The sequence below is a fragment of the Hydra vulgaris genome, chromosome 03 (genome assembly GCF_038396675.1).
Source record: "Hydra vulgaris chromosome 03, alternate assembly HydraT2T_AEP".
Classification (NCBI taxonomy): Eukaryota; Metazoa; Cnidaria; class Hydrozoa; order Anthoathecata; family Hydridae; genus Hydra; species Hydra vulgaris.
In genome coordinates, this window is record NC_088922.1 from 14,202,501 (window position 1) to 14,218,456 (window position 15,956).

At 27.7% G+C, this 15,956-nt stretch overlaps 1 protein-coding gene across 2 annotated transcripts in view; it reads left to right on the top strand.

The window, feature by feature from the left end:
- Window positions 1-15,956, top strand: part of LOC101238172 (mitogen-activated protein kinase kinase kinase 19) — a 47,136-nt gene that overhangs the window by 76 nt on the left and 31,104 nt on the right. The window contains exons 1-3 of one of the 2 annotated variants that reach the window (XM_065792405.1): window positions 1-1,558; window positions 9,893-10,002; window positions 12,053-12,117. The exon at window positions 1-1,558 is cut by the window's left edge and continues 75 nt beyond it. In XM_065792405.1, coding sequence (XP_065648477.1) covers window positions 142-1,558; window positions 9,893-10,002; window positions 12,053-12,117 — 1,592 coding nt within the window. In that variant the 5' untranslated portion in view covers window positions 1-141. The remainder of the gene's footprint in view (window positions 1,559-9,892; window positions 10,003-12,052; window positions 12,118-15,956) is intronic. The other variant, XM_065792406.1, reaches the window with a different exon arrangement.

The following is a 15,956-nucleotide window of genomic DNA, read 5'->3' on the forward strand; positions in this document are numbered from 1 at the left end:
GATTTGAACTGATTATGAAATAGTGTTTAGTCCTATGTAATCTTATCTGGCCATGAAATGATTTTGAACTGGTCATAGATCAATTTTGGGTCGTTTTTGAAACTGATTTCATATTGGTTATGAAATAGTGTACTTGAGCTAATGAAAAACATTAAAAGTGATGCTTTTTTTGTTGATCTGGAATGCTTAGTAACAGAAACTAAAAATAAAAAACAGAACAATAAAAAGGGTACTGCTATATTTATACCACTTACTAACAATAAACAAGATAAGTTTAAATACAGAAAATTGAAATCAACTATTCAGAATAATCAATCCATTCTAACTAATCAGAATCAAACGTTTACAAAAAGTGATGAGGCAAAAATGCGAGAGTTGTACAAAGGTAAGTTTATCAATAAAAAAGATTGCGGTGAAAATTTTCTCACTGAAAAGAAAATCTATGATAAAAAAAACATTAACTCAAGTTGTACCTGCGTACATAATAAGTTGTGTTTGTGTGATAAAGATATAAAGAATTTTAATTGTGTCCCAGAAAGTAATAGTAATAAAGAGTGGGCTTTACCAAAACTGCCCAAATGGGTTATACAAGATGGACTGTCTATAGATTTAAATGTTGTCAAGCCCTTTATTGAAATGACTTATGATAAAGTTTTACCCGCTGAACTGCCAAAAAAAAGTTCTAGCAATCTAATTAACAGTCAAATATATACTTCAGTAGACCCAGACCCTCATTTTAAAATAAAGTTTAATGGTTACATAACTGAAAAATCAATTTCAAATGATATCTTGCCGCCAATTAATAATAATAATACATTAAACAATGTTTTTCCATGTGATGCACAAAAAAACTGTACGGAAGTGGCAGAATCAAATCACAAAAGTTTTACTTCAAAAGACTTTTTCAGGCAAAAGTCCAGTTTTGTCCAAAAAAGTGTTTCTGTAAAATCTCATCAGGGAACTTACTATAAAGGTAATCTAGTAAAAATGAGTAATCCAGTAAATATCAATGATGGACTTGAATCTTCTCATTTTGTCATTAATCAAAAATCTTTCAATTTAAATAGCTCATGCAAATTACCCGAAGAAATTAAATTAAATCATTTGAATGAAAACAAAAGAGCATACAGTTTTTCTATTAATTCACAAGTTTCTACAAGTTTCTCGAATTCAACTCTAGGTGACTCTATTTCTGAAGATGCACAATTTTATAATATAGAAAAGCAATCTTGTGATGGATTAAAACAGAATAATGCATTTCAAACGCTCTCAAATATTTCTGTTGAGAAAGGAAAGCAATTATTAGTTTGCCATACTGAGCCTTTTACATCAGTTTGCAAAGACTTTAAGGAAATGTCTAATTTGCTATTTCAAAACACCAATACAAAAGATGTTTCAATATCTAAGGATTGTAAAAAGACTATAGATAATTCTGATAAAAGTGTTTTTCAATATGGAACAGTTGTTCAAGATAAAGTGATGCAAAAACCGTTTAGTTACTACGCTAGTCAACCATCTGAAGATATTTTCTCTAAAGAAATTGTTGAATGGCAAAAAGGTTCTTAAATTTTTTTTCTTTAATAAGTTACTTAAGTTAAATTAAAATTTTTGAATATTCAAAATAATCTACAATTTTATCCCATTGCAAAAGATACACTTTTGCCCGCTTTTTTTGTTCTGATTTTTTAATTGATAGTTATTTGCATTTCTTGTAAAATAATCAAGTTCTTCGTTGTTTTTTATACAAAATCCTTGAAAGACATTCATTTTCTGTAGTTAAATAGTATTGTGTAAAAATGCAAATACTTTCATTTGAATACTTTCTTTTACAGATAGCCAGTTTAATCTAGTTAACATATCATTACTATGTGTGAACCAGTCACATTTTAAGATTGTTCTCATAGCTTTGTTTTGTAACTTTTTTAGCATTTGAATATCATTTTCATTTGGATCAAAGAATAATTAAGCACAATATTTAAAATGAGGTGCAATAATTGTATTAAAAAATTATTGCTTTGGCTCACCTAGTCAGATCTAGCAATTCTTATAAGATAACTAGCCATCTTAACGATTTTGGCTGCAGTATAGCTAATGTGTTCAGAAAAATTCAAATTGCAGTCAATTTTAATACCCAGGTATTTTATACATTCATAGAATGTAACTACTTCATTTTCAAGCTTGACACATCTGTTAGAATATTTTTCAGTGATACTTAAATACTTTACTTTGGAGCTTATAATCAACATACTGATTCACTTATAAGCATTTAGTTTCAATCCATTTTCAACAAACCAGACACAATTCATCTTTTAACTTTATCATCAGTTCTTTATAATTTATAACTTCAATGTAGACTAATGCGTCATCTGCAAAGAAAATAATGTTTATATATCAGGTAGCACTGCCAATATCATTCATGTATATTCAACACTCGGAATTAGGAAAAATGAGATCGGCAATAATTTGCTGACCTCAATTTTTTTTAGGTCGCCATCAGGTCAGCAATAATTATTTGATACAAAAGTGTGACCATAAAACATAGAAAGGAGGTCGGCAATTTTTTACCGACCTCAAACACTTTCAGGTTGGCAGTTAGGTTGGCATTGCCGAATGCCGACCCTAATTCCGAGGGTTGTATATTATAACAGGGGCCCTAGTACTGATCCTTGGGGCACATCTATCTCATAGGGAAGCTCATTTGATAACTGATCACCAATTCTTACTCTTTGAGTTCTTCCTGTTAAGTAGCTTGTAATCCATTGAAGTACTACTCCTCTTATTTTGTAGCATTTTAATTTTTCAAATAATATTTTTCTATTAATGGTTTCAAATGCTCTTTTTAAGTCTAGCATAACTGTAATGATGAAAATACCGCTATTAATTGCTGCCCTCCATTTTAAAATGAGTAGTTGAACTGCATTTTCAATTGAGTGATTTTTTCGGAAGCCAAATTGATTTTTATTAAATAGCATATTTTCTTTAAAATAAGTAGACAACTGCATATGTACACATAATTCAATAACTTTTTTATACCCTGCTAACATATTTAGTGGTCTCATGTCTTGTGGTAATTTGGGTGATGTCAACTTTCTGTATGAGTATTATAGTGGATCTTTTCCAAGTTTTAGGTATGAAACCTGTTTTTAAAGATAGATTAGTTATTCCCAGCAAGTTTAAACCGATGACTGGATATACTTTTTTTTCAATTGGTACATTTATATCTTTACACATTTATATTTTTCAAGTTTATGTTTAGAAAGTTCTTTAAACTCATTCATTACACTAATATGCTGTGATGTTTTTATGTGAGCAACAGCCAGATATTTGTTTAATTTTGTTATCAATTTTTCAATATCAAGAGTACTCTGAGAAATTCATTGTATTTATCAGCAATCGATTTTTCATTTAAATCATCAAATGTGATATCTTTCGATATATTAAATTGAGCCTTACACTTAATTTCATAAGGAAATTATTATTTTTAATATTAAATTATTTGTTATTATAATAAAATAATATATATAAATTATTTTTTGTTATAAATTAAATTATTATTATTATATTATATATGATCATTATTGATAAAACATTTATTGATTGTTCTATATATATATATATATATGTATATATATATATATATATATATATATATATATATATATATATATATATATATATATATATATATATATAAATATATATATATATATATATATATATATATATATATATATATATATATATTAGGGTAAATTGATTAAGTTAATAAGTCGATAAGTACCACTAATAAAAATGCATTTTTATATGTAAGTAGCAAAAATAGCCACATAAGTAATTAGATTAAATATTTTAATTCTTTTTTAAAGCACGTATAAATCATATTTTATGCACTATTTTAATGTATATTATATTGTAATCTTAATTTTATAGCATCACCTGTGCTTACTTCTATCAACTAAAAGTTTAAAACGCCAACAAATCTCATTAAAAAGTAGTGAATAATTTTTTTTTGTTTCGGTTGTATTTAACATGTACTTTTTAAGTCAGCTCAATCTAATTAGGTGAATTTACAAGGTTAACTGGTTTTGTTTTATGTTACTTTTTCAAAATTTTCTTATGCAGTTGAATTAGATTAAACTAAACAATACGGTTTACTGACTGTGTAAAGATTATAATCAAGTATTTTGTTATTTTGTGCAAAGTTTTGATTGTTTTGTATTTTAAGAGAGTGTTGTAAATTTATTGCAATTAACTTATCCGTCAAGTTATAATAATATGAATTGAATTATTGTATAGTAAAAAATAAAAAGTAATTAGTGGAAGGTAAAAAATGCCAAAAATTTTACACAATCCAAAAATAAAGAGAGTTATAGAGGTTGTCCATATGATTTAGTTAAAACGGATCCAAGGACTAAGGTTTTTCGGTTCCGGGTACCCGGACTCGGACTCGGCGAGTCTGTGGGTAAATACCCGGATCCGATACCCGGTTTAAGGCTCGGCGAGTCTCATGGTTTGAATGTTTTGCCTTGTTTCGTAGGCAGCGGTGCGTGGTCGAGCTGGATCTCTACCTTTTCTAGAAAAATATAGTAGTAGGGTTTGTAAATCTAACTTAAAGTTGAACTTGGCCACAGCTTTTTTGATGTTTTGAGAACATTCAAGTTTATGTATGTTTCCATGTATGTCCGAATACACACTAAAAGAATTAATGTCATAACTTAAATTTTTTTCTAATCGAATGTTTTTATATATAAGCGAATGCTTTATATAGAACAACATTTAAACACATATAATATTAATTTTAAAAAACATATAGCTGGTTCAACTGGCGACGGTGCAAGTGTAATGATAAAATTTGGACGAGAATCTCCTAGTCTCTATAATTTGTGTTTGAGTCACACTATACACTTAGCTGTTTGTGATGTACTATATAAAAAGAAAAACATTTTAGCCTTGCAAAAGGAAAATTACATTGATGGAGATACAAATGAACATGATCAAGATGATATTAATGATGATCAAGATGAAAATTATTATTCTGACGAGAGCGACGATGACGTCGAAGAGTACGGACAAGTTGAATTAACAAATTTAGGCAATGTAGAAGAAAATATAAAAAGTGTTCGTATAATTGTTAAATTTTTTAAAGTTCTTCTGTGAGAAATAATATTTTGCAAGAAAAGATCAAAATAGTTTTAGGAAATGAACTTCAGCTAGTGTTAGATGTAAGAACTCGTTGGAACTCAATGATCGAAATGATATCTAGATTTTTAAAATTATTTTATATCATTAAAGAAGCTCTGCAAGATATTGGAAGTAAACATTTAATAGTTTGGAAAATACTCTAAAGCCAATTAATTTAACTGTTGAAGCTCTTAGCAGAGACGATGCTAATCTTGCAACAGCCCGATTAGCAATTGATTTTATGCTAAGAAAATTAAAAAAATCCAATCGCAATTTAAGTAGATAGCTATTAATGACGATGATAACTCGAATAAATAGCCGTAAAAACCAAGAAATAGAAGAGCTATTCTCTTGTAAATGGTACTATGCCTTCATAGAAAATACAATTATTTACAACAGATTTACTGAAGACATTATTTGGTGAGGATGAAGAACAGCAAAACACGCATGAACAGGGGCATTCAGCTGAAAATAACAAAAATACTACACGAAACACACTACCATTAACACTGGAGGAAGAACTACATAAAATATTTAAAGTGCGAAATGTCCAATTTTGCCAAGTTGCGGAAATAAATTAGCTGATATTAAAAAATAATTTTTATTATTTTCAAAAACTAAAAAAAGAACTGTATATTTAGAAAAATTGTATCAAACGTTAATAACGATAAAACATTTTCTGTAACATCCAACTTCTGTACAAGAATTTGTTCTAGATTATTCGACAATTCATAAAATGCATTAGTTTTTTTAAGGTTTTATTTTTTAAGTAAAAATAATTGCTCTGTTTTGTATTAAACACTAACAAATACTTTATTTTAGTTGAGTTTATTTTTGCCAGTATATTTACATGCGTTTTATAAAATGCCATATTTTTAAAAAGGTAATGTCAAGTTTATTTGGTAGTTTAAGATTATAATAAAAGTATAGAATAGTATATTTACGTTAGACGTTGAACAGCCTAAAAGTTGTTTTAATTACCTTAACGTATACCAAATCCATTTTTAAAAATCGGCGTGAGAACAAAAAATCCTTTCGTGCTGTTGTTAAATTGCAAGTTAAAAAAATGTATTGGATCCGGACCCAATAAATATTCTTAGACTCGACTCGGACTCGTCGGGTCTAAAAATGCCGGGTTTTCCCAAACCCTACCAAGGACCTACAGATAATTGATTCAATTTTATTACTACCTAAATTGTTCTAATTTCAAGCCAAACATTTGTGAAATTGTTAAGCATGTTTCATGTGTCCTAAAATCTTTATGGTTATCAATCAATTCGCAATTGTCTTTAATAAATGATAAATAGATTGAAACAAAAGTTTAAAATCAATTTGCAACTGTCAAGTACATATTTGTAAACACACAAATGCAAATATCAAATCAAGTCTCAATTCTTAACATGTGAAGTTATTTTGACATATCCACTTGTTGCTGTTCACTGGATATTGTGTCATGTGACAATATTTATGAAAAGTGCACAAAAAAAATACAACTATAAAAATGAAGACATAATTTGCAAATGCTCTAGGGAAACAAAGTTACCAATTGAGGAATGAGCTTATATACAAGACCAGCGTTTTAAAAAAGGACCTAAAAAGTTGTTTCAGATGTCTTCGATAGATACACTGGCTTCAAAACACAATAACAAGATTAAACAGATTAAAAAAAGTTTTTTCCATCACAGACATTGATAATGAGCTACAAAGCTCTTTTACAGATTCTGCTGATTATATATATGAAATAACGGAACATCGCGTATTTTTATTTGCTTAGCTTTTTTTATAATATATGTGGAAATTAATTTAATATAATATTTAAATATTATGTAAATTAATTTCAAGTTCATTTAAAAAAAAAAGAATTTTTATTTTTATTTTTATTTAAGGAACTTGACTAGTGGCAACCAAGCATAAAAACTCAAGCAGATTACAACACTCAAAAATTTCCAAGACCTGGTTACATGGAGCTGGCCTGGATGTTCATCAAGTCACAGTGCAGCTCTTTGGAAATGCTTTGTTCCATCATATCAAAGATCTATTGTAAACAGGAATTGACCTCAATAACATTCTAATTGCAAATTAGACAAAATTCAAAAGTAAAAGTAATTTTAGAGAATACAGATTCGGAACAGATGGCGCTCAAGAGCAATTGTGGTTTTCTTTCAGATAAACTGCATTAAACTCTGGAAGAAGGAATGGTTTGGTGGTTAATCTAAAAGAAATGATAGGAAGAAAACTTCACACAACAGGTTGTAGCCTTAATCAAAATGAATTCCCACTAAAATCTCTATAAAAAAAATAGATGGAAAAATATCTAGTCCACAAAATCTTAATGGGAAAATTGGTATCTAAATCTCAAGTACAGTTTGAAACAATTCCAACTTGAATTACTGAAGTCTATATTTCAGACTATATACTAAAAGATCTTAGTCATTATCAAAGGCTTCTCTATATGAGTATTGCAAAGGTATTATATTAGATAAAGTAGATGATAAATGGGCTATTGGTAAAATAGGTTTGTTAAACCATGCTCAATGGTTAACTCTTTCAATAAATATTCTTTGTTTTATACACTTAAGATCTCCCTGCAAAAGCAGCTTACCCATTACATTTATGCTTTGTTAAAATAAAAGATTTTCTAAACTGCAAGATTCACCTCAGATTCTATTCTTCACTATTAACCAATTATAAATTAATAATGAATAATTAACCTTTTCATATTAGTTTATCTATATATTATTTATAAAAGCTGTATGCAAAGCTTTTTAAAAAGATATGTAGTACTTTTTAAAAAGCTTTTACTCTAAAGTTTTACACTTAAGTTTTTTGTGAATAAGAATATTTTTACTCTCACTACAAAAGTGTTTTCTGATAAAGAATTTTACACTTTTATTTACAGTAAAGTAAAACCAAATATTCAAGACCTACCTTCTCATTCCTAGAGTAATGAGAGGTGTGTAAAATAGGTTTTAGAATCATCTAATATTGTATATGGATTTGAATAAATCTATTCTAACAAAACTGCTTAGCCAAAAATTGCATCATAGATTTATGTCAAAAGAAAATTTTGCAAGCAATGAACTTTCTTACATGCTTGAAATATTTATATATATTATAATTAGTTTTAGTTTTAAATATTTTTTTAATGACTTATTGAATAGATAATGGTTAATTGTTTGATTATTGTAAAGTTAATTCCATACTTAAATTAAACTGAAAAGAAATAAAAGATTTATGCATAAAGTATTTTGCTAATGCCTGTTTTATTAAATAATTAAATAAAAATTATAAATTTTTCATTTATTTCAAGAACAAATATGTCTTGCTTTATGAGAGAAAAGCGCCAATAATGAAAAGCCTTTAAAATCATTAATGATCCTATTAAATTTAAACAACTGTTTAGGTGATCTCAAACTCTTCTATAAAAATCTAGTTAATTTGCTTACTAATTCATATAACACATTCTGCGACCTTTCTTTATTACCACATGTAAAGAGATAAGCACAAATTAATTTATAAAAAGAATGCTTTAGTCAACCACAAGCAAAACTTTTCAGTTCTGGTGACATTTCCACACTCACACACAAATAGTCATTGGATTTCCAAATGCTAGTTTGTTTTCACACAATATAAATTAAAAATGATTTGTCAAAATTAATATGTTTGAAATATTCTTTTTTGAATCTATTCCAGAAATATCTAGCATCATTTCTTATAGCATTAGTTACCATGTCAACTCCATAGTTAACTCACCTGCAGCCAACCTTCAACATTGTAGTAACTCTGAAAATTAAAAGGGAAAATCAAAGAGAAATTGAAAAGCAGTTGCATTTGCCCTAATTGCTTGCAGCAGCTTTTGCAACAAATAAAATTAATGCTAAAAAGTGCTGTAAAGTTTTGAACAAAGCTGGAAAAAGTGAAAATAGTAAATGCTAACAGTGTGAAAATTAAAAATCCACTACCTGGCTGTGTCAAACAGAGTCATGTCAATCATAACATAGTATGTAAAGCACCAAGTTTTATTGCACAAAAAAAATTCATAAGATACAAATAAAATTACAATCAATGTGTTTCGTCAAAACTAAAGACATTAAATTTACAGTTTAAAAGATTTACAAACCTTAGGGTTCAGCAAGTTTATAAAGTGAATTAAAAAAAAAAACTTCAGAAGGGATCTCAGAAGAACTACTAGTTTATGTTAAAGTAAATTTATTTGCCTATTCTATAATTTATCGAATAGGCAGTCAAAGAGGAGGAACAATCAAAATTTGATTGTTCCTTTAACCTAAAAGACCTAATATTTACCCCAAAACTAGTTTATAACCTTCTTTACATTTTTGGAGCTCTTGAGTACCAAAAAATACCAAAATATTTCACCAAATTAAACTTTTAAAACTTATGTCTGATTTAGTGAAAAGAAAGTTGTTGCTTGAGGAAAAAAATTTGGTTGTGAGAAAAATGTTTATTAAGGATAGGTCATTTGATGAAAAAAAAATGTAGATCATTTTTTGAAAAAACTGTTAAAGTTTTTTTTTAAACACTTGAAAGGTTGTTGCTTAAGAAAATTGATGAGATTAGATTATCAGTTTTAAGAAAGTTATTTGTTAAAAGAAAATTGAAAAAAAATATTCATTTGAGACAAAGTTGTAAACAAAAGTTATGTAGAGTTTTATTATTTTTTTAGAAAATTTAAATGTAATGATTTTTTAAGGAAAAATGATAAATCGTGGTGCTTTTGGAACAGTCTATCTTGGTTTAACAAATAAGGCTCAACTGATTGCTGTAAAAGAAGTCAAAATGGAAAATGGAAATTTTAAAAAGGTATTGAAAGGAAGATATTAATTTTTTAATTTGAATTTTTGTTAACTTTGTTTAAGTCCAACTAATGTTTAAAGATTACTTAAAACATTTTTCTACGCATTTTTGCATTGTTTTAGCCTTAAATATTTAAATTATTATTTAAAATTTTTTTTTTAATTTTTAGTGACTTTTTTTAAAAATTTTGATAGTGCTACCAACGAAGGTATTTTTTTTGTGTACATCATCATATTATAAGCATCTCTCATTTTATGGGTTAGGTTTTGTTAACTCTCCAAAAAATAAAGTAGAATTGTTTGCAAGTATTTATTTAAACTATCTCTTGGTTCTAATGACCTTTTCAAATATCCATTACTAACTTTCTTTTACATTCATTACTCTTTTTCATATTCACAAAATTGTTTAAAAAATGCTTATTAAAATTTTGTTTCTATCTTGTTGGATATTTGTATCTAAGATTTTTACTTTCAAATACTACCATTTATTCTTGTCATGATAAGAAGCCAACACTTTCTGGTAACTTGGATGGGGCATTTGAGCTTGAAAAAGATCTCACATCTGCTACAGCAGATGTGAGATCTTTTTTCAAGGGGCTCTCAGTGGCTGGTGAATTTTAATTCAGATAAAACCCAATTTTTTTCAGCCAATTGTTATCGCAGTAATTTAGATCTCCCTATATTTATGAACGGAATGTACTCAATGAGTCATCTACCCTACATCTTATAGGATTAACTCTTACTTCCAATCTTTGACGGTTGCATCTCTTTATCGTGCTTGATAATTTCTTACTCCGAATTCTATTCTTTATCTCTATTAATCTCAAATCCGTTCTTGTATGGAATACTGTTGCCATATCTGGGGAGGATCTTCCAATGATGCCCTTTCTTTTTAAGACAAGGTCCAAAAATGCATTGTAAACATGGTTGGACCTGCTCTTGCAGCTTCTTTTTCTCTTTTCTACAAATACTATAATGGGCACTGTTCTAAAGAGCAAGTGTCTCTTGTGCCATCTACTAAAATTCATTCATTCATTTTACTTGTCATTCAATAAAGTCTCATCCTTTTTCTGTGACTGTTCCTAAGTGCTCTGAAAATTTTTATTCGTTTAGTTTTTTTCCTAAAACATCAGTTCTTTGGAATTTATTTCCTTAATCTTGCTTTCCTGATTCATATGATTTGCAATCTTTTAAGTTGTCTGTCGATCGTTATCTTGCTCTACCAACTTCATCTTTTCTCTTCCAGTAACTTCCAACTCTAATAATGGTTGCTTGCAGCCTTATTGGAGCGAAGATGTTAAAAAAAAAATGTTCTTTATATTACTTTTATTGTTTGTAATATTGTTTAGTAAGACCTCATATTGCTATTACAGCAACAAAAACAACAATGACAACAATAACAAGCTATTTATTTTCTGTGAATCATTTATACAATATATTAATAATAATAAAGATAATAACAATAACAATAGTAATTATAGCAATAATATATAATAACAATAATAATATAAAATAACAAAGTTAATAATGTTTACAATAACTACTATGAAAAAAAAATAATGAATCTTACAATGGTAATTATAAGCATAAAATTATTTATAATAATAAGTTAATAATTTATTAGGATGGTGTCACTCATAAAGAAATCTGATCAAAGGAGTGACACCAATTTTGATTATAATATAAGTAATAATAAGCAAAGACATGGATTGAAACACATGGACCATAAACACATAGATTAAAGCACATAGAACATGCATTAAAAATAAAAATGTAGAAATCTTAATTTGCAGGTTTTAATAAAAAAGTAATAATAATAAAATAAACAAACAAAAAGTACTGATTATAATTGTAGTAATAATGAAAAGAAAATTAAAAGAATATTTTTATAGTGATAATGAATATTTTGATAGGATAATGATGTCTAAAAGTTAGAACAAAATGTTTTTCAGAATTTTTCTAAATTGATTTGTTTAAGATGGACGAAAATAAATCTCAAAATAACTTCTTAATTTTTTTGCATATTGTAGTATTTAATTTTTAATTATTACTTATAGAATTATGAAAAGTTACAAGATGAAGTACGAATGCTTCAATGCCTGAATCACAAAAATATTATTAAGTATGCTATATTTTATTTTTAAATCTCAATGTTTATAGGACAACAATATTTCTAGGGAAAAATTTGTTATGAGGGCAATCTCCTTGTTTCATGTTTCTAGGGCAAAAATGTTTCTTGTTTTATAGTGTTTCTAGGGCAATCTTTGATTAACAACTTAATATCGATTTATTTGATTGAAAATCTTTTTTAAATAACAATTTTAAAAAGATGTAAAAAGAAAACCACTTAATTTAGACTGGTTGCTTTTTATTGACTTTTTGTTCTGGTAACCTTTGTTTCAATTTAGAACATTAAAAAAGTTTGACATATTCTTATTAAACTGTAATCAAAGTTTATTTACTAAAGAGAATTTTAATAACAATAATGCATAATTATTAAAAAAGCTCAATATTTTAATCACTCTATTAGCTAAAATAAAATTGTACATTCATATTAAAATATAGTTATACATTCATATTAAAGTTATATTCAGTCATATTTTCTTAATATCCTTGATAATGTTGTTAATTCAAAATGATATAGTTTAATAAATGTTTTCACAAAATCTCTTATTATTTTTGATAATGTTGTTATTCAATATTTTATGATTTATGTATATATAGTTATATAATTAAGTAAAAACACTCATGAAGTATTCCATGAGAAAGTGGGACAAATTTTTAAGATTTGTAACCCACCATCTCAGATTTCTTTCATACTTTGTAAAAATGGTCATCTATATAACATAGACTACCTTGCAAAATTTTAGCACTGATATCGTATAGGTTTTGAAGATATTGTTACATTAAAATCAGCTATTTTTAGCAGTTTTTTTTGTTCGGCAGCCATTTTGATTTTACTATAGCTTTTGTTTTACAAGTTACTGTTCTACTATTAATGTGATTAGGCTAAAAATTAGCAAAAGTGTAGTTTTAAAGATGAGGAATACGATATTGTTTTTATTGAAAACAATTAGAAGTTTATCAATAATGGGGATTGTACTTCACCTAGAGCTATTTTTGAAATTTTAAAAAAAGTAGAAAGGAGGTCTGGTAACCATGGTAGCATTAGTTTTTTGAGAATTTTTTTATCTTTTTATTAAAATAAATATATTAAAGAGTTTTTTGGTACAAAATTGAGAGGTGGATTTTTTGAGGATTTTTATAAATAATTAAACAAATTAAAATGAAAAAGTACATTTGGATGTTACTTATTAAGAAATTGCTTATTTTGAATACGTTAATTATAAGAAAATAAAACCATTGACAATAGTTAAAATAAAAAGTTCATAATAAATGTGAAATAATGAGTCAAAATAATCAAACATATACATGTTTTAAATAAAAAACTAGTCAATAAAAAACCAGAACTTGCTTATAAAAGAAAACTGGTGTAATATGATTGAATTAATTTCAAGATTGGATTTTGGGCAAATCATCTGTGTCTATCTGGTATATGCGCCCTGTTCTTGAAGACAATGGTTTTTTTATCATAATTAAAATATGGGGCTTAGGAACCCAACAACAATCATCTCTACTTGGCCAGTGTAATGAAGTGTTAGGTAAATGAGGATGCATGAATTTTAAAATGAAGGGCGTCTTCATTTCTTTCATCAACTTCAAATACCAGACCAAACCAGTTAAACATATCATATTTGCAGATATAAAATTTTCCTGCAATGATTTCTTGAAGATATTGAATTGAGCCAGTAAGGTTAAATGTTAGATTAAATTCCTCCTGCTCAGAGACTCTTTTGACATTTATGCTTGTTGCATCCTGCAACAAATTGGTGGAAACTTCTTGTACCAGGTAAAGTCTTTGCATTATTCAATCGGAGAGTCAATGATTTACAGACTGATAAAATATCTTCGCCTTTTAAAAAAAATGCCAAGTATGTTATCTTTTGAAAATTGAACATTTCTTCAGCGTTCTGAATTTGTAAGTCAATTGGACATTGAAGACTAGCACTTGAAACAAGTCTTTTAACTGTTCCACCAATGCCATTACATGGTGACTTTCCATGTGATGTTGCAAACAAATTTCATTCACATTGCATCCCAAAATCTTCAACATGATGGCATAAATTTAAAAAATGTTTGCAATAATTGTACTGGCCAGCACAACCATCAGAGAAATAGTGGATTTTTTTGGTATTGGGAAACATTTCCTGTACAAATTGGACAGTTCTTATTACTATACAATAAATAAATCCAACATCATATGTTAAGTCATCAGATATAAAACATAAGGACACTGGATGACTTTTAGTAGCACCCTCATCGTTTTTGGTATAAATAACTACAGGATGTAGTGTGCATTGCTGTTGGTTCTAGTGGTAACTCTGGATTTCATCTTGTATGACAAATTCAAAGTTTTCTGCAAAATCAACCACAATAATAATTTCATTTATCTGTATAGATGACTTGAATGTATTTAAATATTTACTTTGTGCTTTAGTAATATAAGAGTGAGATGTTATGCTATCAAGTTTTTCACTAAGATTTTCAATGAATTCGCTTATTGTAGATGTGTAACTTAGAAGCTCTGCTCTATCTGTTGTACTCCACTGTTTGTATCCAATTATTTCATCTTCATCAACTTTGTCATTCACTTTAAATGATCCTTCATTTTGCAATAGATTTGCAGTTATATAATTTATAGTATTTTGAATTCCAGGGCAATGATTACATCTATGGACCATGCATTCCCTTGACTCTCTGCTACAAACAATCTTCTCAATAAGTTCATGGTAATTCTTCTCCAGTTTAACTGCGCTAAGCATAAGCTTTAGATTTTGGTGTATTACACATATACAAACAGCATGGGTTCCTTTTTGACCAGCATAAATACACCATTTTGGCTTTAACTGAGCAAATTTAGAAAATCCTATTTTGGATTGAGGAAAGCTTCTATTGTAATGATCAGTTTAGTCGGCAACTGCCGACTAAACTGATCATTACAATAGAAGCTTTCCACTTTATCAATGATATCTAATTCAATTCTAACAATGTTTGTTTTTTCTGGAAGTGTTAATATTCCTTTTTCAAATTTAGGTTTTCTTGCTTTGGTTATGGTTGACTTTGATATACTTAATACTTCAGCTGCTTTCCTTAAAGACCATGAATCTGGAACCAATGTTAAAATCTGAATCTTTTCTCTTCTATTTGCTGTTTTCAGCTTTTCTTGCATTGAAAGTATCAATTTATCTAGATCTTCAGCTTTCTTTTGATGTTTAACATTGGGCTCCTCAGTAACATCATTTTTCAGGTTTTTTGCGTTAACATTGAGGATAATTGATAGCTTTTTGACATAACATCAGTAGCTTGAACTGATTTTCTTTTTCCTAGAGAAATTTTAGTATGTTAACCCCATGAAATTTTACTGGTGATACATCTAATTTATCAAAACTGGTGTTTATAAGTTCTTTTTCTTGTGCAATTTCTATATCTTCATCAAAAAATGTTTGTTCCAGAAAATTATCTTCACCATTGTGGTCCTGTAAAGTAGACCAATCATCTATTTTTTTTTTATCACATCTTTTCGACATGAAGGACACATTTTAAAACCAGGTGTGGTTTCAATACCAATTGAACACATATCTTTTGCCAGTTGAATATCAATTTCTCGCAAACCACCTATAAATATATTATAAATGAATAAAATTCGTCAAAATTAGGAAATAATAGTTTAGATAATTTAATAATGTTAGAAATAAAATAAAAAAATTAAAATTTTTCAAACTAATTGAAAGTGTACTAGATGCATTTTTTGTAAAAAGACAATTAGTGTTTTAATATTGAGTGTTTCTTCTGTTTTAGTGAAAGATGACATTATATGACATTAATTAGAAAGAAAAAATT